Source organism: Aedes aegypti, chromosome 1 (assembly GCF_002204515.2).
Source record: "Aedes aegypti strain LVP_AGWG chromosome 1, AaegL5.0 Primary Assembly, whole genome shotgun sequence".
Classification (NCBI taxonomy): domain Eukaryota; kingdom Metazoa; phylum Arthropoda; class Insecta; order Diptera; family Culicidae; genus Aedes; species Aedes aegypti.
The window spans coordinates 48,699,482-48,725,220 of record NC_035107.1 but is presented as its reverse complement, the minus strand read 5'-3'; the positions used below and the strand labels follow the sequence as shown (position 1 = coordinate 48,725,220).

General features: G+C 35.5%; 1 protein-coding gene across 1 annotated transcript in view; it reads right to left on the bottom strand.

Moving 5' to 3' along the window:
- Positions 1-25,739, bottom strand: part of LOC23687658 (D(2) dopamine receptor A) — a 279,508-nt gene that overhangs the window by 147,119 nt on the left and 106,650 nt on the right. The window contains exons 2-3 of the mRNA XM_021838524.1: positions 8,978-9,175; positions 7,641-7,925 (exon numbers count right to left, since the gene is read on the bottom strand). Of these exons, the coding sequence (XP_021694216.1) occupies positions 7,641-7,925; positions 8,978-9,175 (483 nt within the window). The remainder of the gene's footprint in view (positions 1-7,640; positions 7,926-8,977; positions 9,176-25,739) is intronic.

Sequence of the window (25,739 nt, the reverse complement as noted above, 5' to 3'; positions counted from 1 at the left end):
TGCTCTTGAGTTCATAACTTGAAGTCTATTCTTGTAATAACAACCTTGTTCATCATACAAGGTGATGAACTGTAATCTACCGTATATTCTGAACCTTCCGAGTGTTCAGCAAATATTATCAGATCATTTCGAATGTTCTAGATTATCTAACTTGTCGGGATGTTCAGTACATAAGATCTACAACGCGATGAGAGTCAGGATTTAGTGGTAATAAATTAATAACCACGAAACGAAGCACTTCCGAAACATGGTGTATTCGACAAAGTTTCCAGTCATAATTAGCGACATCTATTGGGAAGCATCCATAAATTATGTCACGTAAAAATATACTATTTTCAACCCCCCTGCTTTTCACCTTTTGTTTGAGAACAATTTGTGAAAACGTCAGTAGAGTCTAAATGCGTAAACGAGTAGAAACACGTTTTGAATATATGTGTTTGTCGACGAATCTTCTTCTGTTTTCTTGGCGTATCGTTCTCACTGGGAGGAAGCTGACTTCTCAGCTTAGTGTTAGTTTAGCACTTCCACATTTATTACCTGAGATCTTTCTCAGCTAATGACCTTTTTGCATGGATATATCGTGTGGCAGGCATGCGCCCATACTCTGTGCCCAAGGAAGTCAAGACTCTTTCCTTTACGAAAAGATCCGGTAATCGTCATACAAATCTCGAGCTCTACTTCTTTTTTGCAATCGTGCAACACGACTATCCGTGTAGAGGCGTCACTACTGTACTGTTACAGACAAACAGACGTAACACTCTTGAGAAGCTCATGGTACATGCGTTTAACGATGAATTTGAATCCTTATAAACGAATCATTCTATTGATATTTACTCCTCTTTATTGATGTTAATCAAAACCTAGCAGCAAACCATGCGACCAGAGCCGACCCCCAGGTTCACAGATTTCGATTGGTTATGTAAGCGAAAACAACTGCTTTTACGGACTAGGCTACGACTGTAGATTACAGGGACTGCTGCAGGGCATTGCGGATGACCCTGAGTATCTCAAAAGCAATACCATTTGATCACACGGAAAGTTCAATGAATCTGGTAGATTCTTCTTCTTCTTCTTCTTCTTGGCGTAACGTCCCCACTGGGACAAAGCCTGCTCCTCAGCTTAGTGTTCTTTGAGTACTTCCACAGTGTGGCAGGCACGAATATAAAGGGTGTCCACGATGAAATTGCCACACACAAATTGATTCGCAAAATTCGAGTTTTCATCCGATTGCCATCAAATTTTCAGGGATTGAGAAATAACTAATAAACTTCATTTTACCGATTGTACCCCGTTTGGCATAAAGTCGTTTGGCATAAGGTCGTTTGGCATAAAGTCATTTGGCATAAAGTCATTTGGCCGTTTGGCATAATGGCCGATTGGCATAATGGTCATTTGGCGTAATGGCCGTTTGGCATAATGGTTGAATAAAAATAAATATCGGCATTTTGTAAGCTTTTACCGAGATCGACACCACCGAGCCCACGGAAAAAAATGGTAGGTTCTAAACAAGCGTGGTGTTCGTTCAGAGATTTTCCAAGCTAAGAATTTCAAAAATTGTTGTGACATTAGAGTGCATTACTAAATAAAGCTCGTGACGGGTCTCTACATCTCAGAATATAGAGAATCTTTGAGCTTGTTGCGATATACATATTTGAAAGCAGTAAATTGACAAAAAAGTTCACAGTTATTCATCAAGGGAATGCTCATAGAATATTTCGCTGCAGATCAAGCTCTGTCCCAGTTTAGACGTAACACTCGATGAAAATTACTTGATGAAAGCATGGATTTTTTATTTGCAAAACATCAATACGATGATTCAAAGATCTATCATACGACTTAATGCAAAAATAGCCTATGTACGAGAGCAGATTATTTTTTGTTTCAAATGTTTAAGGTTCTAACGCAAAAAAATCTTTTCACAGCATAGCTCAAATGAACAACACATCTTTAAAAGAAAATATTTGTGGCAAAACTTTTCAACGGGTCAATATAAATTCTAACTTTGAAAGTGTACATAAAAAACACCGTCTATTATCGAGAGAAGGGAAAAATTGTGATTGAAATAATATTTTGTCCAGCATATTTCGTAAGGAGATCACGCGTTGGCCCTAAAAAGTATATGTTGAATTTTAGCAGGTTCCAAAGTAATTATCATTTACACATCTGGCAGGAATTGATCAAACAGCAAAATATAAAAATGGTTAACATTTAGCTTTACCAAATAATAAAATTTAAAACAGTATAAATATAAAGAACAGCGTATATTCAAAAGAAGGCAACATTTATAATTAAACCAATAGAAGAATGGACGCCAAAAATTATGGCGGCATAATAAAACAAAAAGACATAAAAAAGTGCGTTCAGAATCATCGAAGTGATTGTGCTACTTTTCCCCGAATAACTGGTTCCTTCGAAAAGCGGTGACGAGAAAGAACGATAAACAGTTAAAAAAAAGAAAGTATTCTGTCATTCTCGGATATACACATGTTGGCAATAATGCTGAGGACGGTAAAACTCGAAAGAACCGCCAATTAAATAAAGAAGGGTGCATATTAGATGGTCATTTCGTTCACCACCCTGAAATGTATAAAGTTACGACAATTATGAGTGCTTAAAACTTTTCGGGGATGTGGGCTAGTCGGAGAAACGGGATATTCGGGGAACTGGCGTTCGGGGAACCGACATTCGGGGAACCGACATTCGAGGAACCGACATGTGGAGAAAATCAGCACAACCCATCGAAGTAACTGCAGTAATCAATTTCTCCTTTCGCTGATAATTTGAGCAGATCAATGTTATTGATTGCCGCCCTTTAGTCAGTTGGAAACAAAAAAATACTTAAAAGATATAGCTCCAAAGAACAGCCTATGCATAAAAGAAGGAAAAATTTATTGAAATTTTAAATCAACAGTTTTCATACCTATAATTATGATTACATCATATTTAGAAAAAAAAAATAAAACAATAAAGAGAAGGGTAAATTTGTGCTAAATATATCAAAACCTTCAGCGCAATGATTTGTTCCAAAAGCGAAACTCAAAAAAAGAATTAATATTTGGAAGAAGGGTATTTTCTGGATAAATAATAAAATACTATTAACAATAACTTTCCTAATATGCTTAAATATATTCAAGAGCGTACGATTGTTGAATAAAGTGTCATTTTGTATCAATTGACTCCAAAACAAGCCTGATGTCATCAGAAAGATCCAATAGAAAAGTAAAAACGAAAAATTGAGAAATTCTTAGTTTCAGACTCATTACGCCAAACGACTTTATGACAAATGACCATTATGCCAAACGACTTTATGCCAAACGGCTTTATGCCAAACGACTTTATGCCAAATGACCTACCACCCATTTTACCATATTACTCGTATTTTATTAACAGTCCATACGGAAATGCCCGCACCTTGGCCTTAACCCCGGCCATGAGATTATGCACAACCTGTGAATCAACCGTTTTTTGCATGTGAACCCATACATTCTTCAGTTCCTCGACTGTCTTCACTACCTTAGGTCGTTTATAAGAAGGTGCTGCTTCATAATCGCCCAGTACTTCTCGATGGAGCAGAGCTCCGGAGTATTGGAAGGGTTGAACATTTTCGGCACGAAATTGACCTTATTATCCGCATACCACTTCAGCACGTTCTTGGAGTAGTGGCATGAGGCCAAATCCGGCCAGAAGATTGTTGAGACGTTGTGGGCCTTCAGGAGAGGGAGCAGCCGCTTCTGGAGGCACTCTTTCATGTACACTTGTCCGTTCATCGTGTCCTGGGTCACGAAAGGTGCACTCCGCTTCCCGCACGTGCAGATGGCTTGCCAAACCAGGAATTTCTTCGCAAATTTGGACCTCTTCTGAGTGCGGACATGCTCCGGAACGCTGAACTTATCCTTGGCCGTGAAAAACAGGTTGCCGGGGATCTGTTTGAAGTCGGCCTTCACATATGTTTCGTTGTCCATGAAAGTATGGGCTTACATGCAAAAAACGGTTGATCCACAGATTGTGCAGAATCTCATAGCCGGGGTTGAGGCCAAGGTGCGGGCATTTACGTATGGACTGTAAATAAAATACGAGCAAAATGGTTAAATGAAGTTTAATAGTTATTTCTCAATCCCTGAAGTTTTGATGGCAATCGGATGAAAACTCGAATTTTGCGAATCAATTTTGTGTGTGGCAATTTCATCGTGGACACCCTTTACTCTAGGCCCAAGGCAGTCAAGAATATTTCCATTACGAAAAGATCCTGGACCGACCGGGAATCGAACCCGGAACCCTCAGCATGGTCATGATGGATACCCGCGTCTTTACAGCTTCGGCTATGGGGGCCCTATATAACCTGGTAGATTATATAACTGAACTCTATTTAGCGAAAAAAAAAAAACACTGCCACAAGGGCAGATTTGAAGTTCTGAGCTCCAGGATAGTTTGGAAAAGCTTTTGAGATTCTCAGAGGTCAATAGATTCCGTTTGAGTTGAAAATATTATTATTTGCCAGATCTACGGAAATTTCTGTAGATCTACGGAATTGAGCACTTTTTACGGATCCGTAAGATAAATCTACGGAAAATGTATATTTTCTACAGAAAGCTACGGAAATTCTCATTATTCTACGGTAATTTACGGATTTTTCCAACGGAAATCTACGGAATTGCAATGCCGGGGATCTCTCCCCCAGCTTATCACTTTTCGTCTACGGAATGATTTCCAAAGAAATCTGGCATCGTTGATTATTTCTAGCGCAAGCAACTACTGCTGTAATTTCGAGAATTGAGCTTCGGGATAGTCTGAACGTCGTAGAATATCCCAGGACATGAAAAGGCATGTGAAGCAGCGTTTTTCTTGACATAATAGGTATGTATTACCAAGTACGAACATCAATTGTATTTACAAAAGGCATTTAAAGCTACTTTTATACTAATTATTCTATTTGTCAGACTTCTGCATGTTCAGGATGTTCTAGGTTGCCAAGTAGGACATTAAGGCATACACCTAAAATTTTTCCCTGACAGGGAAGTATATTTGCAAGGACTTTTCCGAAGACAGTAAATTTTATTCATTGGTTCTTTTTATACAGCCATTTTCCGACTGCGGTCATAAATGACCATGCCGGCCCCAAAGGGAAAACTTTGATCATTTTAGCGAGAAAAGTTACTGGAACAAGGGTAGACCTGAAGTTCTGAACTCCAGGGTAAATTGGAGGGCCTGGAATATCACCAACCTTCCTTGAAATAGCCAATTGATCTGTGAGAAGGTTCAGTGAACATGGTAGATTATATAACTTCACTCAGTTTAGAAGGAAATATTACTGGAAAAATAGTAGACCTGAAGTTCTGAAGTCCTGGGGAAATTTTGAAGGATCTGCAATACCTCAATCGTTCCTTGAAACAGCATATTGATCCATGAGAAGGTTCAATCAACATAGTAGATTATATAACTTCACTCAGTTTAGAAAGAAAAATTACTGGAACAAGGGAAGACCTGTAGTTCAGAACTCCAGGGTAATTTGGAGGGCCTGGAGTACTCCAAACGTTCCTTGAAATATCTTTTTGATTCGTGAGAAAGCTCAGTGAACATTAAATAACTTCATCGTTTAGTAAGAAAAATTACTTGAACAAGTGCAGACCTGAAGTTCTGAACTCCAGGGTAATTTAGAGGGCCTGGAATATCCCAAACGTTCCTTGAAAGATCTTATTGATCCATGAGATGGTTTAGTGAGCATGTTAGATTATATAACTTCACTCAGTTTAGTGAGATAAATTACTGAAACAAATGTAAACCTGAAGTTACGAACACTAGGGTAATTTGGAGGGCCTAGAATACCCCAAACGTTCCTTGAATTAGCCCATTGATCCGTGACAAGGTTCAGTAAACTTGGTAAGTTATATATCTTTACTCAGTTTAGTAAGAAAAAATACTGGAATAAGTGTAGACCTGAAGTTCTGAACTCCAGGGTAATTTGGAGCACCTATAATATCCCAAACGTTCCTTGAAACAGCCTATTGATGCATGAGAAGGTTTAGTGAACAAGAAAGATTTTATAAATTCACTCAGTTAAGCGAGATAAATTTCTGGAATAAGTGTAGCTCTGAAGTTCTGAACTCCAGGGTAATTTGGAGGGCCCAGAATACTCCAAACGTTCTTTAAAACATCCTATTGATACGTGCGAAAGTTCAGTGAACATGGTAGATTATATAACTTCACCCAGTTAAGCAAGAAATACTACTGGAATAAATGTAGACATGAAATTCAGATTTCCAGGGTAATTTGGAGGGCCTGGAATACCTCAAACGTTTCTTGAAATAGCTCTTGAGATTCTCAGAGGTTGGTAGATTCTATTTGAATTTGTAATGTTATTGTTTTTAATCCAAACAATTACTGTTATGGTTGTAGATTTCAAAGAGTGTGCTTCAGTACAGTTTGGACGTCCTAGAACATCCCAGGACATAGCAAAGCAAGTGAAATAGTGTTTTCGTTAAAAGAGTAATTCTGTATTATCTAGCCTGAACATCATTTATGTTCACAAACAGCATTTCACGCTTCGTATGTACTTATAGTTCAATTTTCCAAACTTCAGGATGTTCTAGGTTGTCAATTAGGTCATAAAGGCATATACTTCATATTTTTCTCTGATAAAAGAGTATATTTGGGACAACTTTGCCGAAGACAGTATATACATTTGTTCATTGGTTCTTTTTTTACAGCCTTTTTTGTACTGCGGTCATATATGACCGCGCCGGCCCCAAAGGGTTAAAGTAAGTGACTCATTTTCATTTGAAATATACATAAAACACATTTTTTGTCACCAATATCGACTAAACGATTCAAAAATCATACCTATGACTTAGGACTATGTTTATGAATGTTTTATTTCGATAAAAAAGAGATATCTGAAATATAGTTGATGAATTCAAAGCAGTCCATTTTTGCTTATTTCCTCTCTTAAGATGATGCCAAAAATCGAAAACAAAACTGATCGATCTAAAATGTTGAGAAATCGTCACTGAATAGCAGGGAAGTATATAAAAATGATATACAAGCGATTGGGAGAACATAAGTTTTTGAGATTTTGTCCGACCTAACGCATGTAAAATGGCCCAAATTTTATCAAAATTCAAATACAATCAACTCTCCCTTACTCGATATTGAAGGGACCATCGAGTAAGGGAGGCATCAAATTACAGAACACGAAACCAGTGCAACTGCAATCCAAGGGACCATCGAGGTAGCCATGAAAACCAAGTTTTACTGTGGTTCTCTGACTCGATATCTAGATACGAAATATCGAGTAAGGGAGAGTTGACTGTATTAGCTGATGTTCAAAATATGTTTACGTAGGAATGCTCTTTCGATCGTTTGGTATTCCCGTTTACGTCAGCAAAATCAAGTGGGCCATGGATTCGAACAAATAGGATTCGATCGATCGTTGGATCCATCGTTAAAAATAGTGAGGGTGATTATTCCTCATATTTAAAATTGATAATAAATTAGGCTACTCTAATAAAGATTAAGTTACACCCCATAAATTTGATGGAATGATCATTTGCTTGTTGTGATCCATCAATCAATATTTCAACTTAAACGGATAATCAGTTCACCAGATTCGTGCGCTTGAAAATTTGTGGTTTATAGTTACTCACCTCGATTATTGTTGTTATGGCGACGGAAGGACCGCTCCCGGCCTACTGCCATGTCGGTGGCCGCGGTCATCGTCGTCATCAGCTCCCCATCGGTGGACCGTGCCGTCGAGAGTGCCTTCGAGTACCGCCGAAAGTCGTGCATCCCCCGGCAGAGAGTCCGCGTGATAAGCGAGTAGGTCACGGCCAGAATTAGCAGCGGAAGCACCAGTAGAATCACATCCAAGAAGAGATTGTAGGCTCGCTCGTAGCCTCGGTCGAACCACAGCTCGCGGCATTTGTGGTGACCTGCGGGGAGAACCGGTCAATTACACAGTGTAACATTTTTGAGGTCATTGAATGTAAACAGAATTCTGACTTCAGATCCTGAAAATACACCGTCATGATGAACCAATGCACGAATTAACTAATTTGACGTTTGAGCGGTGCCAAATTCTCTCGTTCCAATGGTCGCATAAATAACACGGCACCGCTAAAACGTCAAATAATAGCAAAATCCCATTTGGGTTTTGATAGTTTTGTTCTAAATTTGGAGCTTTCCGTAGGTTACTTTGATAAATTCCAAAAAGAGATATAACCGTACTAAGGAGAAATTAAACTGAAAACTTGAAAAGGGTGAATCTCAAAATTTCGAACTAAACTATCAAAACCGAAATAGTGTTCTACTAATATACAGTTGTGTTCAGAATAATAGTAGTGAAAGCCGATTTTCATACAAAATGCTCAACTTTGGCATGCTGTAACTTTGTTTCCAAATGAGCAATCGGCATGAAATTTTGGCAGTGAACTACAAATATGCTCAATTTTGTTATCACAAATTTTGAAAATTTTCACACTACCGGCTAAAAAGTTAAGCACCAGGTGAAATCGCTCAAAATAATAGTAGTTTTAATAATTTAAATATCTGCTGTATTTTGAGTTTTAGAATTTTTCTTTACACATCGTTTCAACCATTTCCACCCAAGCTTTAAATGTATAGACATAACAATTTTTTACTAAATTGTTGCTGAACAAAAATTTACAAAAGAAAAACTACTATTATTTTGAGCGATTTCACCTGGTGCTTAACTTTTTAGCCGGTAGTGTGAAAATTTTCAAAATTTGTGATAACGAAATTGAGCATATTTGTAGTTCACTGCCAAAATTTCATGCCGATTGCTCATTTGGAAACAAAGTTACAGCATGCCAAAGTTGAGCATTTTGTATGAAAATCGGCTTTCACTACTATTATTCTGAACACAACTGTACATTCAACAGCTGAAGTGCGATTTTTTCACATTTTGTGTGTTGCACTGTGTAACGGCTTCAATTATACGATTGCAATCATTCCATTAGCCTACCTTGATTGGTGGGAATCAATTTGCTAAGCACAGCGATCGGCAGCATGAAGAACAGACTGCCGCACCAGATGAGCGCTATGAGACGGTACGCGTGACTGAGCGTTTGCCACCGTCGGGATCGCAACGGATGGCAGATAGCGTAGTAGCGCTCCACCGAGATTATAACTAACGTCCAAGCCGATACCGCCACTGACGAAGCTGCAAATGGGGAGAGAAACGATAGGATTATTAATTAAACTTTCAAACACTCGCCGCCGATCCATTTCATTCGGATGCAATCTTATCAGTCGATTAGGATCGAATCGTGGTAATATAATTCTGTAAGCAGTTTAATAATCCTGATACTGATGATGCACAATGGATCTGCTATTAGGGTGAATCGATTCTGCTGTTTTGGACTAACTTTAAAGTTTAGTTGGATTCCATGACTACCTCGATGGTGTCTTGGATCGCATCTGAATTGGTTTTGTGTTATATAACTCGATAAAATCTACGACAAAAGGTCGAAAGACAAAAAGTTTAAAGGACAAAAGGTCGAAGAACAAAAAAGGAGAGACAAAAGGTCGAATATCGTTTTGCAATGGAAAAATTTTCCACCAAGCAAATCATTTTCGACCTTTTGTCCTTTCGATCTTTTGCATTTCAACCTTTTGTCTTTCGAACTTTTGTCCATAAACCAACTCGATACCTTCGTATCTCGATGGTACTTTCAATATCGAGCTATGGAGAGTTGACTGTAAATAAATATGAATCAATCAAGCCTAATTTCTCACTTTTCGATTGCTCGCGTACATAACACTCTAATGCACACCGGCGAGATGATGAATTGAAGTGCTGAGAAAATCCCATCATGACGTACCTTGACGGAGGTAAGACGAGGGCAGCTTTGATTCATCCGTTGGAAAAAGTTACCCTGAGTGTGGAACTCAATTACATCATTAGCCTACCACCCCTGAATCCTTCCTCTTTCCACTGTCTGTCAACAGCCATCCCCCGTCAGTATTATCTTCTGACAACTGTCTGGCTGTTGATTGAATGAACGACCTAAAGCGGTGTTGTGGCCTACAACACGTGGGGTTATGGGTATCATCACAGACAGGGATGCCAGGTGATTTTTTTTAATATCTTCCAATTTTACATGACGAAAGGTAACATTGATAGCTGAATAACAGTTTATTCAGTTGAAAAAAGGCTGTATAAACAGAATTTTAGCTGAATAAGACGTTATTCAGCTACCAATGTTTCTTGGGAATATTTTCTAAAGTCTTTCACTTCAAACATTTTCAAGCCTGAAAACAATATAAAAAGCTGAGAATTTAGGATAAACTAACATATATAGTGAATAACTCTAGTAATTCTAGATATTCCTTACAACTATTCGTAGATATTATTATTATTATTATTATTTGAGGAATTCTCTGTTATCATCGACAAATAATTCGTGATTTTTTAAATAATTGTTTTTTAAATAATTCTTTAGGTATTATCCCAGTGACATATTTTTTTCCTGAACTAAGAAGATCTGTTCCAGTGGAGACATTATGCCAAACTGAAGAATTTCTGCAAGATTTTCTCCTTGATTTCCTCTAGATCCTCCAGAATTTTCTTATCGATTTCAATTTAAATTCATCCATTCTTTTTGATTACCTTAAGCAATTCATCGAGAAATTCTCTACGTATTGCTGCATGAATCTCTGAAGAAGTTTCTTCATTAAATTCCCTAAGGTTTATTCCCACGAAGGCTTTTCAAACATTGTTTCGCAAACTCCACCAGATTTTTTCAACGAAATGTTTGCAAAAATTCTAGAAAAGAATCATCCTTGAATTTGTATATGATCCCCCTCTATGATTTTTTGAACGGATTTCAGAGAAACTCACTTAATTTTCTTTTACAAAAATTTAAAAAATCGTCACAGTGGTTCCTTTGAAATTATCTCACATCGTAGGAACATACTGAATGTATCGAAAACTGTGTATGTTCGTATTTTCGAAGCTCCTTCGGATTTTCTGCGGATTATTTAAGGGAATTTTTCGTCCGATTTTTTTCAAATCATGAGAAAATTTCTTAACTAAATCTCCTTAAAAATCCCCACAATGTGTGTCAATAATTTGATAAAAAAATCTTTTACCTAACGAACTCGAAAATCTCACCTCAAATTTAACGAAAAAATTGCATCTAAAACATTACATTCATTTCTTAAATCAAGATGTTCTGACCAGGCAACACTATCATCTTAATTTGGTTAATCTAAATTAAACTGTATTGATATTTTGGTAATAAAATATAACATACCGTTTGCCGTAGCAGTTTAAAATGTCTATAGTTAAATTGAATTCATCTGCTTTAAAAATATAATAATGCACTTTTTCATAGACATAACCTATCCATAGCACCTATTGTAGCAATTTTACAAGGAATCAACCAGATGGCTGCTTGAGGCTAACAGACAATGGCTACAATGAAGTCTGCTACGTCAGAATGCAGACCAATGAGAGGAAGGGGAAGGAATAAATGTTGTATTTAGAACTGTCCCACAGTAGAGCGGATGTATCCATGCATCTACAGTAGGGTTTTCAAAAGTTCTCAAAACCAAAAATTCGTTTGCTCTACTGAATTCTCATCACTTTAAAAGAGAAACCTCAAAATATGAGCCAACAATATTAACATTTAGAGGTGGTGAAAGGTGAAGGTGAAGGTGAATTTTCAAGTTATGAAAAATGACCTTCAGTGAAATAAACATAACTTTGTAATGTTTAAACCGATTTTGAAACTTTTAGCATTTATATCTTTAAAATTAAATTTGTAAAAACTTTGTAAAACATAGAATTTGTATAGAATAAAAACTAGTCTTAGTTAAAAATACTTTTATTCAAATTTTTCCTCATTTTACTAAAAAAATCGATTTTGTTTGATCATAACTTCATAATTACTCAATCGATTCCGAATCTTTTTTCATGTTTTTGAAGCAAATTTATTTGTTTTTAAATTGTTCATACAACACATTTTTCTAAAAAATGGTTTTGACTTAGTTATTCAACAAAAACTACCCAAAAACATGATTTTTCAATGAAAAAATCAAATTTTTATTGATTATTTAAGTTTTTTCGCCGGACATTGCATTTTTTCTATAAAACTTTAATTAATGAAGTATCTTGCCTTAATTACGAGTTGAATAGTGCATATATATTTTTACATACGCAAAAATATTTATGTTGCAGAATTATTTTAAAATTGTTGCAAAGTCATTCGCATAGGTTAAACAAATGAGAAAAAAACAGTTTCAGCTTTGAAGATAATATTTAACTGGCAAAAACTTGGAAAAACTGGCATTTTTCGTTAAAAAATCATGTTTTTGTTCAGTTTTTGCTGAATAACTTGGTCAAGACATTTTTTAGTGAAATGTGATGTTTGAAGGTTTGAATGAATGTTTGAAGGTTTGAAACCAATTAAATTAGCTTCAAAATCTTGTAAAAAGATTTGGAATCGATTGAGTAATCATGAAGTTATGGTCAAACCAAGTTGAAATTTTTAGAAAAATGAGTAAAAATTTTGAATAAATCACTTGTAACTAAAACTATTTTTGATTTTAGACAAATTTGATGTTCTATAGAGCTTCCATAAATTTAATTTTGAAGGTATTTATGCTAAAAGTTTCAAAATCGGTTGAAAAATAACAAAGTTATGTTTATTTCACTGAAGGTCATTTTTCATAACCTAAAAATTTACCTTCAAGACGCTTGCGCCACCTCTAAATTTTAATATTTTTGGCTCAGATTTTGAGGTTTCTCTTTTAATGTGATTAGAATTCAGTAGAGAATACGAATTTTTAGTTTTGAGAACTTTTGAAAAATAAGCCGCACCCTAATCTACAGTTCATGCGGGAGGGTATAGGGGTTAGGTAATTTTATGACAGAGTGGCTTGCTTTTGGTTAGTCAACTTTTTGTGGCTAGGAGTGAAAGATAGAAGCAAGTTATAGATACAACTACAAAGTACAAGGAAAGGGACGAACCTGGGATTGAACCCATGAACTTCTGCTTATGAAGTAGAATTCACTCTCCAGCTGTAGCAAGGATGTGGTCAGAAAAACTCTAAACTGTTGAGGAATGTAAACTTCACACACTGGGGCAGAATTTAAAAAACGCGGAAACAACCTGTAGTTCTTCGGAATGAAGAGATAGACGTTTGATGTCTTCTGCGAAAATGTTGACCTAAATGGCATATACGTCAATTATGCGAATAACACAAAAAATATGACTTCATCTCAAAACATCGGCCTCATTGAAAGGATCATTTTCGCAGAAGACACCAAAAGTCTATCTCTTCATTCCGAAGAACTACTGGTTGTTTCCGCGTTTTTTCGATTCTGCCCCAGTGTGCGTCAATCTGCTCTAGATTGCTAAAGATTATTCTCAAATGTATGTATTGGGTGAATGCAACGGGGAGGAGAAACCAAAGAAATTTCGACCATGTTCATTGAATTCTTCTATAAACATTTATCAATGATTACTTCAAGATCCATTCTTCCGAAATTGCCATGTAGAGAAATGCACAAAGTCTTACTGAAATGCCTCCAGAAATACCTAAAAGGAATCTTCCCAATAATTTAATAACATTTTTTTACGGATTAGCTAATCAATGATCATGAAATGAGTAGTGTTTGATCCTTGGAAGGCGTCGGTCTTGCGAATGCTTGCTCTCGCGTATGGCAAGCAGTGATGCAAGTTTTATAGTGTTACGCGTCTTAGTGCAGTGCAGTGAGTGAGTGTTACCGCGGTTGATACAGGTAGTAGTGTACACAGAAAAAAATATTTAAATTTCAATTTGATGTAAACTGAAGTATACTGTAAACATAAATCAAATTCGTGTGTTGTTAAAGCATAATATAAACTTAAATGAATATACATTCAATTATCAACTAAAAATGCTTGAATATTACATGATCGTGTAAATTTAGAGTGAATTCGATTGAAAAGTAATGGATTGGTCGTTGAAATTTAGGTTTATTTTGATGCTCCAAATATGTGCATGAAAATAAATTTAAATTTACAACATATTTTTAGCTGTGTATGGTTCAGATATATAAGGTAAATTCAAAATTTCACCCTACCCTACTAACACAATCATTTGTAGTCTGGTTCATAGCCATGCATAAGAGTTAAATTCTGACTGATTCAAACTCAGATTTAGAGTCAACTTTTAAACTACATTCGGTCAGATTCAGAGCTTGATTTTCTGCAAGAACTTCTGCAGAGTCTACAGGATTTTTTTCGTCATATTATTATTCAACAACTAGTGGTCCTGGCAAACTTCGTCTTGCCATCAAGTAGGATGTTGAAAAACGCTACGGATCGTCCCATACAAAACGACAGTTCCGTTCACTCTCGTTTTTCGACTTTCCCGGTGAATAACCTGGGATTTTTATACACATAAGCACGTCGGAACCCTTGACGAACAAAACGGAGAATGAAGCATTCAAATTGGTTGACCCGTTCGTAAGTCATTTCGTGACATACAAACATCATTCCATTTTTATTTATATACTAGTGGTCCCGGCAAACTTTGTCTTGCCATCAAGTAGGCTGTTGCAAAACGTCATGTAATCCCCCATACAAAATGACACCTGAGTCTTCTCCCGTTCTCCCGATTATTCCGGAGATTTTCCCAAACTTTTTCCTTGCACGAACACGTCGCATCCCTTGTCGAGTGCAACAATGAAAAACTTACATCAATCCGTTGATCCGTTCCCAAGTTATTTCGTGACATACAAACATCACTCCATTTTTATTTATATAGATTTACATAAGTCTGTCTAAACACTGAAAAAATATTATGATAATACAGTAATATGATGTAAGTGAATCAATGACAAAAGGTCGAAAGACAAAAGGTCGAAAGGACAGAAGGTCGAAAGAGAAAAGGTCGAAGAACAAAAAAGAAGGGACAAAAGGTCGAAAATCTTTTTTCAAATAAGGAAAAATTTCACACCAAGCAAATAATTTTCTACCTTTTGTTCCATCGACCTTTTGTCTTTCGACCGTCCTTTCGACGTTTTGTCTTTCGACCTTTTGTCCATAAACCGATGTTAGTACAGAAAGCTTCAAATGTAAATATAATTAGTTATACTGTGTTGATCACAAATGGTTTTGTTGTGTTTGTAAGATTTCTTTTTCAACATATCAAACGGATTATGTGTTTAAAGAAAAAATGCCTGTAAATGTTTTAAAATTATCTAATGATTATTGATTGGCTAATAGCATAGCAGAGCACAGCATAGCATTAACGACTGTACAAATTGTGGGTAGCTGTACAATGCTCAGCTCTATCAGTTTTGAGAAATCTGTAAGTAGTGTCGTAAAAAACACCGTTTGGGATGAACGTCTTTTCTCTACACAATAGAAAAGAACAAAACAAGCATCACATTGTACACCTGGCCACGTCCTCACAATCGCTGGTGGAAGGAAAGGAATGTTAATTCAACGTCTACTTAAGAAGATACAGGGAACCCAAACTATCTTCATATACGTCGTGGGACAGGGAGATTGTGTTAGTAGGGTAGGGTGCAATTTAAAATTTACCTTATATATCTGAACCATACACTGCTACCTGTATCAACCGCGGTAACACTCACTCACTGCACTGCACTAAGACGCGTAACACTTTAAAACTTGCATCACTGCTTGTCATACGCAAGAGCAAGCATTCGCAAGACCGACGCTTTCCAAGGATCAAACACTACTGATTTTATGATCATTGATTAGCTAATCCGTAAAAAAAATGTTATTAAATTATTGTGAAGATTTCTTTTTGGTATTTCTGGAGGCATTTCAGTAAGAGCTGCTGAAGAAAACATTGAGAAACTTTGTGCATTACTCTACATGGCAATTTCGGAAGAATGGATCTTGAAGTAGTTATTGATAAATGTTTATAGAAAAATTCAATGAACATAGCCGAAATTTTTTTGGTTTCTCCTCCCCGTTGCATTCACCCAATTCAGACATTTGAGAATAATCTTAAGCAATCTAGAGCAGATTGACGTTTACATTCCCCAACAGTTTAGAGTTTTTTTTGACCACATCCTTGCTACAGCTGAAGAGTGAATTCTACTTCATAAGCAGAAGTTCATGGGTTCAATCCCAGGTTCGTCACTTTCCTTGTACTTTGTAGTTGTATCTATAACTTGCTTCTATCTTTCACTCCTAGCCACAAAAAGTTGACTATCCAAAAGCAAGCCACTCTGTCATTAAATTACCTAATCCCTATACCCTCCCGCATGAACTATAGATGCATGGGTACATCCGCTCTACTGTGGGACAGTTTTAAATGCTACATAAATTCCTCCCCCTTCCTCTAATTTGCATGCAATGGTTTGCATTCTGACGTAGCAGATTTCATTGTTGCCATTGTCTGTTAGCCTCAAGCAGCCATCTGGTTGATTCCTTGTAAAATTGTCACAATAGGTGCTATTGATAGGTTATGTCTATGAAAAAGCGCATTATTATATTTTTAATGCAGATGAATTCAATTCAACTATAGGCATTTTAAATTGCTACGGCGAATGGTATTGTTGAAGCGTAAAACGGAATAGGATAGTTTCACTGTAGAAAATTGGTAGCAGATCATCAATGATTGTCAGCATACTTGCGGCAGTATCGATTTCGCGCCATAATCCGTTTACATGTATATGCTTCATATTTAATGCTTGGTACTCTTTGTCCCCTTTGTTACTTTGTTTGTTACATCAATTTGTTTGTCTTCAAGAAGTATAAAACCACCATAGTAGATAGACTCGGATAATAGTCCTTGAGATTTCGTACCCCAAGTGACTCATAGTAAGAACGCGCGCAGTTAGCACCAGTATTCAGTCAGAATAAATCGCCGTCAGTCAAGGTTAAGTTACAGTTTGTGCCAATACAGTTTGAAAAGCAATATATCAGTGTAGTTTGCATAGAAGAAAACAATCTTTTAGTCAGTGCAATAAATCCCAGTTAGACACGAATTCTCGATTCTGTTTTGCCATGAAGAAGTACCACTCGGCAAGTGATCCAAACCAACAGACGCTCTTATGTGCGTTAACAGGTATGTTATATTTTATTACCAAAATATTAATACTGTTTAATTTAGATTTACCAAATTAAGATGATAGTGTTGCGTGGTCAGAACATCTTGATTTAAGAAATGAATGTAATGTTTGAAATGATACTAATAAAGAAACTGAGAAATAGGACAAAGTATGGCCTACCATGATACTATAAGCATCTGACTTGAAATCAATTGCAATTTTTTCCGCAGTGCTTTTTCATGAAGCTGCATGATTCACTTTGGCAGAACAAAGTGGAAGTTTTTCATTCCCTTTAGTATTAATTATCGTTTGGAAAGGCAAACATGTTGGAACAATTCATCACATTTAAACTATAATTAATGCCCAAAAAATAGAAACAACGTTCCTAACCTATTTAAAAAGATAGGAGTGTGTTCGAAGACTATTTCAATTTTCCTGCAGGCGCCTGTATTCAGAAGAATTTCTATGAAACAAGAGAACGAAAGACAAAACTTTCGGTTCACAACTTCACCATTTACTGCAGCAAAGAATGCAGCATTGCCAGTACGTGGCAAGTTGTGTTGAATAGGGAAACGAGAGAGAAAAAAAACTAGCAAGGTTAGAGGAACATTAGCTCATTCTTTTTAAAATGAGCTGAGTAAAGAAAAAAAAAAAAACAAAAAAGCTTAATCATTGAAGGTTGCTCACTAAGGTGGTCGATTTTTGTATGAAAAAGTGGAACTGTAAAAATTACCCCCAAATTAGAACATAATCTGCAACTTTAAGGGGGAGAAGGCTAAAAACATGAATATAATGGCAATACTGTTCCAATTTTTAACCATACCTCAACTACATTTTTAATCATTTTTAACGAATGCGCTGTAGACGATGGCATTTCGTCAAACTTTGACAGTAGCTTCTGGGAGTAAAAATATACCAAATTTGGGATTGCAACTTAAGGTGTTTGCAGTTCGATCATTGAAGCCTACTCTATTGTTCACCCTTGAATACATTCTTCACACCAACCCCAACTGAATTTAATTTCAATTGAGTGACGTAAAATGATCTGGTGTTTGTATGTCACGAAATGGCTCGAGAACGGGACAACCTATTTGCACAATTCTTTCACTGTTGTCTTCTTGAAGGGTTCCGAAGTGTTCGTGCGACGAAAAAGTTTAGAGAAGTTTTTGGAAAATTTGGTAAACCGGGGGAGTACTGATGTGTTATTTTGTATGGGAGCTCCCATGACATTTTTCAACAGCTTACTTGATGGCAAGACGAAGTTTGCCGGGACCACTAGCAAAAAAAAGCATATTTGGCTCTCAGCAAAACCCTTTTATTTCTTTCAAAAATTGGCAGCCAGAAGATGTTTAAAAAAAATACAGAGAATACAGTATGGCCCATAAAAGATGCGAAAGTTTTTGGAACATGAATTAAGACAACACAAGCGTTATTATCATTGTTGTCATGGTTACATTAGCCCGTATCTGATTAATGTAATATATTTTGACATAAGGCTGATACAAATATTAATTTTCTTTTATGTCTGAGACCACTTGGAAGGTACGAGGGGGGGGGGATAAAAATAAATAAGGAACAAAAAATTAAAAATTGAAAAAAAAGTTATTTATTCGATTTTTTATTTTTAACGATAATTGTTAAACTTTTTCCAATCGTCATCTGGATCATTTTACCTGGTTTTAACTCTAAAAATTATATAAAAACTAACTGATGTCAAAAAAAAGATGAATCTTTTTTTTCTCCCCTTCAAAATTTTCGGATTTTTCAAGGGGGGGGGGGGGTGACATAAAAAAAAATCAATATTTATATCAGCCTAACTCCGCTATACGAAACGATTTTTCTCATATTTTGTTCTCTAAAAGTCAGAAAAAGCGTTTGACCGTCGTATACGTCGTATAGAGATAAGATTTAAACCATCGAAAATCACGCTTAATTGTTGAAAATTTAGGTTTCTTCAGCATCAGAGGATGGAGCTGGTCTTAGAGAACGAGTTTTTCATGGTCCCAAACAAATATTTTTCCGGGATCATGGTTTTAGGAGCATTTGTGTCAGATGGGTTTGATGTGATTTTATTTTTTGTTGAAGTTTAATAAAAAAAAATCAATACAGATAAATTGTTTTTTGAGAAAAAAGTTTGTTCTTTCGGTTAGAGACAACTTGGATCAATACTAGCTCATGGGTTTTTAGCAAAACAGAGCCGCTAATCACACTTATATAAAGGTTCAACCACATCTGGCCAGAATAAACCGTTTATTCTAAAATATGTTTAAGTCTAAAGCGTTCCAGGTATTAATTCATTTTATAATTTTACAAGGGCGAACGGTAAAACAAGCCCTGTAAAGAACTTCACCCCGTCGTTGAAGTTTTAAAATCTTTCATCACAGAGATATTGAACTCGATGACTGCATAATCAAATTTAAAGGCATGTTTTCAATTCTTCTTTAGTAAGGAGAAAGTAACGAATAAAAAAACAAGTCCAAAGCTAAAAAAGGAGTCTAAATAAAAGAAATAATACTTACTGGGAATGTTTTTTTTGTTTTGATTGACGATTTTTGCATTTTTTTATGGGCCATACTGTAGGGATGTTTGAAAATGAAAATTGAAAACAAATCAATTTTAGATAGCAAAAAAAGGTATTTAGATTCAAAATAAATATCTGGGTATTGAACGTTTACGAAATCTTTAGATAAATTTCTATCGAAAAGAATACAAGAAATCTGATAATATTTACGTTCCTGCTTGGCTACTACATGTGAAGAAAAATAAGTTGAAGAAAAGTAAGTAATGTTCAGTCTGTGCAGCTTCCGACTCAGGATATCTGCTTGGATATATTCCTACGAGTAACCTCTGGTCAAATTAATGAGGATTGCAGAGAAAATATTTTGAAGCCCGCTAGCATTGTTCTTTCAATGAAATTTAAAATTCAACAGCCTTTAAAACATTAATTACTGACGTGATGACACAGTTCCCCAAAACATAGATGATGTTGAATTCAAAATGTGTGCTTACTTGTTCGATTTTGCGGCAGTTAATGGCTCATATTGGTAATCACGGGTGAAAAGAATCCAAACCATTTACTTTTAGGAAAAGTTGGCCTGTCAACCAACCAGCGAATTATTGAATTCGGAGTGATTCCTAAAAATGATTTACAATATTCTCATAACATTCGAAAGAAGAGTTGAAGACGTTATTACAGAAAGAATTCAAAATAAAATGCTTGATGGAATTTCTTGAAAAAGAAAAAAAATATCTTCTTCGTCTTTACATTACGCCTCCTTTTTAGCTTAGTGTTATTAGTTGAGAGCTTTCATTGCCATTTTCCCATTCGTATATCGTGTGTCAGGTACGATGACACTCTATGCCCTGGGAAATTAGGGAAATTTCCATTACGAGAAGTCCTTGGACCAACCGGGAATCGAACACAGACACCTTCAGCATGGTTTTGCTTTGTATCCACGAACGCTAACCACTCGGCTGAGGAAGGCTCCAGACAAAAAATCAAAGTTGTGATTAAATACATTCCTGAATAAGAAGGGTCGGTGCTCCCTTGGTACACAGTTCATGAAGCTCCCCTATAGTTATAAATCGTTGCAGAATATTTTTTTGACCTGAAGGTCAGGAGGTACCTATATAAGTAACATTAATACACAGCTCGATTTAATTCTGAAAAATATCGAAATAGTTTTGCTTAAAATTTAAGCTCCATCACACCTATAGTAAACCTATTGTTGCTTTAGTAGCACTACTAAGAGAAACTTTTTTTTATTAAACAAAATATGAATTAAGAACTTTTTTAGATCAATCGAAAGTTTTTGATCCACACTTTAAAGGAAAATATAAAAGTTTTGTTTAAATACGGTTTTGATTTGTGCACCTAGTGCTACTATAGGAATCGAAATTAGAAATACAGTGAAACCTCCATGAGTCGATATTGAAGGGACCATCGACTCATGGAAATATCGAGTCATGGAACAGCAATTCTTTGGAAAGCGGCTTCTAGGGACCATCATAGTTACCATGAAATTATGTTTTTAGTATGGAAGTCATGGAACATCGACTCATGGAGGGGTCACTGTAGTGCTATTATGAGCACATGTGTTCCAATAGTGGCACAAGCGATAATAAATATAAAAATATGAGTTTTCGTAGATTTCATTTTTTTTCCACAAAACTAAGATAAAAAGCTTTCAGATAATGTAAAAATAATACCGCTAGCTTTACTTTCCGAATTTATATGAATATTTGTTCTAAGCCTTGTGGCTATTGGTACATCGACTCTATTTGAAGAAATTATAATAAGTACCTACTTTTGAAGGATTTTCTTGTTATCTCTTCGTAATAGCTTTTGAAACTTTTTGTAATTCTTGATGGCATTGCTGGAAGAATTGATCATTTAGCCTATGAAGAATTCTCCAAAAAACCTTTGAAAACGGGTCCTTAAAACATTTTTCCGATGAATGTATGAAGATTGTTAAACAGAAATTGCTAGATTATACACTGCCAAAATTGTTAAAGAAGTTATTTTTGGAAGTGTTTCTATTAGGATTGCTATTCGCCCTGATTTAGCAAGACATGTTCAGATTTTCTATTTTTTGGCTTAAATTGTTTTACAAATCCGATGAGTTTTGCACATTTTTCTGGAGATCATAAAATGTTCTGTTTCAGGTGATTAGACGGTATCCCTAGTTTTTGTAGTCGGTAAATCATTTACTTATTAATCTAGGAGTTAGAAAAAATCCGTCTTCCGACTATCTTACGTCTTTCAAAAATCTTCCACTCTACTCAAATATCGTCCAATGGAGGACATTTGCTCCAATCTGGCATCCAAGATCGTAGCTACTTGCTCCATTTTAACCCGACACGGCACATTGGGGAAATCCGAACCCAAAGGTGGAAAAAATTGATAACTTTCACAATAGAAAGACTAAAAATAAGTTTTATAGCTTGTTCGAAAGGAAATTTTCTCAGGAATCGATTGGTGATTGTTTCATAAACGTGTGGTCGCTCTGGGATAAGCAATGGTGCCCGTTTTGCCCTGATTCCTTGGAAATTTTTGATTTTCATGTTGTTTTGTGTAAAATTGTTTTATTATGGAGAATATTTCCGATGAACTCCGTCATTTCTAGTCCATTCAACAATGTTCAACAGAGAACGTTATAAAAATATGGAAATTTAGGGGATTATAGGACCAAATGTACAGTAAAATATTTTTGAAGAGGTTTTTTTGTTTTTAATTTTTTCAACGTGTTTTTTTATTGAAATAAATACTAAAATAGTAAAATAACCATAAATATAGCTTGCAGAAAAAAGTTGTAGTGAAATTTATAGAAAATATATGATAATTAATTATGCTCTCTGCACAGTATTGGGAATAATTAACCTTCTTATATCACAAATTGCAAACATTTCCAAACGATATGCGATAGTTTGGGTACACGATATTGATCTAAATGATCGATTGCCGTTAGCCTCATTGATAGCAGATAGTGGGAGCATATAGTTTTTTGGCTATTTTTGCCCCGATTCCCCTAAAAACGATTTGTTTCATAATTAATTGACCAGATATCTCCGAATTAAATGTATTATTTACTAAATTGTTTATTCAGTGGATGATACAGTATTTCAATAATAAAACATAGGAGATTGTGGGGATTTTTACACATATATTGAAAAAAATAAACAAAACAAGTAAAAAACTCAAAAATTAATCCATTAAGAAACCTTCTGCAGTTTTTTTTTCTGACTGAAACAAATCACTCAGGATTAAGTTAGTTACACAAGCATAACTGTAGAAATTTGATGAGAGTAAAATTGCATTTTACACGAAATTATTTGGGAAATAATTTTGTCTTTTAACAAATGTTTATTATAACAATATTCGGCAGTGGGGTTTTTGAAAACTACAAAGCTCATATTTGGTCAGAGTATGCATCGTATTAAAGTGTTTCTTATTGCAAAGTTTCAGACAATTTAACTGAAAAAATCCCCCTTGCCAAAGTGAATCATGGAAGTGCCTATGTACCTTTACACCCTACTACAGAAATAGTGGTCATAAAAGTGAACAAACAAAGTCTTCCATTTATTTAAATATGGCACATTTGTATTGTATAAGATGTAGTAGTTGCAATGCTCAATTCTCAATATTTTTCAAACTCATTTATCCATTTCATTAGTATAATTTATGTTTTGTTTGTTATGTGGCCTGCTTATTCAACGAAATGAAAACAAACTAAGATATATAAATGCATGCTATCTGGTGACTCAGCGTTTATCTTATTGTTATTCAAGTTTGTTCGTACTCTTTTATGAAAACATATAAAACAAGAAAATAATTTCTTTATGTTATGCATTTTAGAAAGCTATTGAACGTGCTTAACATTCAGTCAAACAGATGTAACCATAATAACTGTTTACAATATTGACACAGTATGATTCACCAAGAGCAATCTGTTTGTAGAGGGCGGAAACATAACAAACATAGTAGTATATATTATACTAATTAAATGAATGATCAATTTTGGAAAAAAAATCTAGAATTGAGCATGGTTAGCAACTGCATTTTCACTTTAATTGTCACTTTTTCTCTAGTGTATGATGGCAATTGAATTATTGTAATACCAAATATCCGTTAAAAGACAAAATTATTCCCGAATAATTTCTTGTAAAATGCAATTTTACTTTCATGAAATTACTACAGTAGTGATTGTGTAACTAACCTGATATGAAATTTGTTTCAATCAGTAGAAAACGACAGATGGTTTCTTGGTGGATTCATTTTTGTTTTTTTATTTGGTTATTTTTTTATTTGTTTGTTAAAGATCCCCATAATCTTTTATGCTTTACATATTTTACGTTTTATGCTTTAAATATTGTATTAGATACAGAATAAACAAATCAGTACATAATAAATTTAATTTTGAGATATCTGTTCAATTAATTCTGAACCAAATCGTTTTTAGGGGAATTGGGGCAAAAATAGCCAAAAAGCTATATGCTCCCACTACCTGCTATCAATGAGGTTAACGGCAATCGATCATTTAGATCAATATCGTGTACTCAAACTATCGCATATCGTTTGGAAATGTATGGAATTTGTGATATAAGAAGGTTAATTATTCACAATATTGTGCATAGAGCATAATTAATTATCATACATTTCTTATAAATTTCACTAAAACTTATTTCTGCAAGCTACATTTATGGTTATTTTACTATTTTAGTATTTATTTCAATAAAAAAACACGTTGAAAAAATGAAAAACAATAAATCCTCTTAAAAATTATTTCATTGTTCATTTGGCCCTATAATCCCCTAAATTTCCATTTTTTTATAAGGTTATCTATAAAAAAATTTTGAATGAATTAGGGATGATGGAATTCATCGGAAATATTCTCCACAATAAAACAATTTTACACAAAACAACATGAAAATCAAAAATTTTTAAGGAATCGGGGTAGAACGGGCACCATAGCTTATCCCAGAGCAGTCCCACATTCATGAAACCATCACCAATCGATTTCTGAGAAAAATTCCTTTCGAACAAGCTATAAAACTTATTTTTTATCTCTCTATTGTGAAAGTTATCAATTTTTTCCACCTTTGGGTTCGGATTTCCCCAATGTGCACGGTAACGGCTATCGTGCCGAACAGGTGGAACACTACGCGGAGGGTGATTGATTACGCGACAGCCCGATGATAAAGATGTGGATTGACGGCCGCCGCGCCGTGATGACGAACGGCATCCGAAAGGCTAAACAGCACGATATTCCAAGAAGGGCCGTCGTGATTAGATCCTATTTGATTATTCTCAATTTGGAGCAAGATTCCGTAGGTTGATGTCAAAATACAGCACGTGGATCAAATTTAGGTTCGGATTTTCGGGAGGATAAATAATGAATCTGCCATGATAAAATAACACTTACCTAAACAGATTGCAGGGTTAGTTTAACACTGGAATTAATTTGCATGCTACTTCGGGGGTCTATCAGTTCAAATCAGAATGAGGGAATATTGTTCAAAAACAAGGTTTGTATTCTGGAATTTGTTTGTAAAAAAAAATAACTGAAATACTTTGAGCAACGTTGCTAAGAGAAAGTACGATTATTGAAGTATATAGAATTGTTTCCTAATTCAATCCGCATGGTTATTGTATTAATTACTCATTGCTCGTGGTGAAAATGGACAAATTATGAAAAAACCCACGTCCTCAGGTGGCAATCGTACCCACGACTCTAGTATGCTAGACGAATGCTTTACCAACTGAGCTTCCACGGCACTAGATGGCTCAGAATATAACTCGGGTAACAAGTTTCAAATTTATATCCCAAATCAAATTGACATGAAAAAAAAAACGATTAGAAACTGTGTACTAAAATCGTAAGCGCCTTATCTCTGAATGAGTCCAAAAAACGACGAAACGTTCCGTTGAAAATCTGTTATTTCCTGAGGGTAGTTTTTCCGTCATCCTTCTTGAAAGCGTTGCATTGTTCGAGGAAGGAACAAAAAGCACAGACCGCAAGTGCTAACGAGGCGAGAGAACCTTCGCACCGACAAGTACTTTACTTTAACGATGCTGATCTACAGCACTGAAGGGAAGCTGTAAGATTGTCGCCATTACGGCGGTATCGTACGACATTAATTTGCACTGCGCTATTCTGTTGCTGCTGGTCCATAATATGGGGAAATAATGAGCAAGAAGATA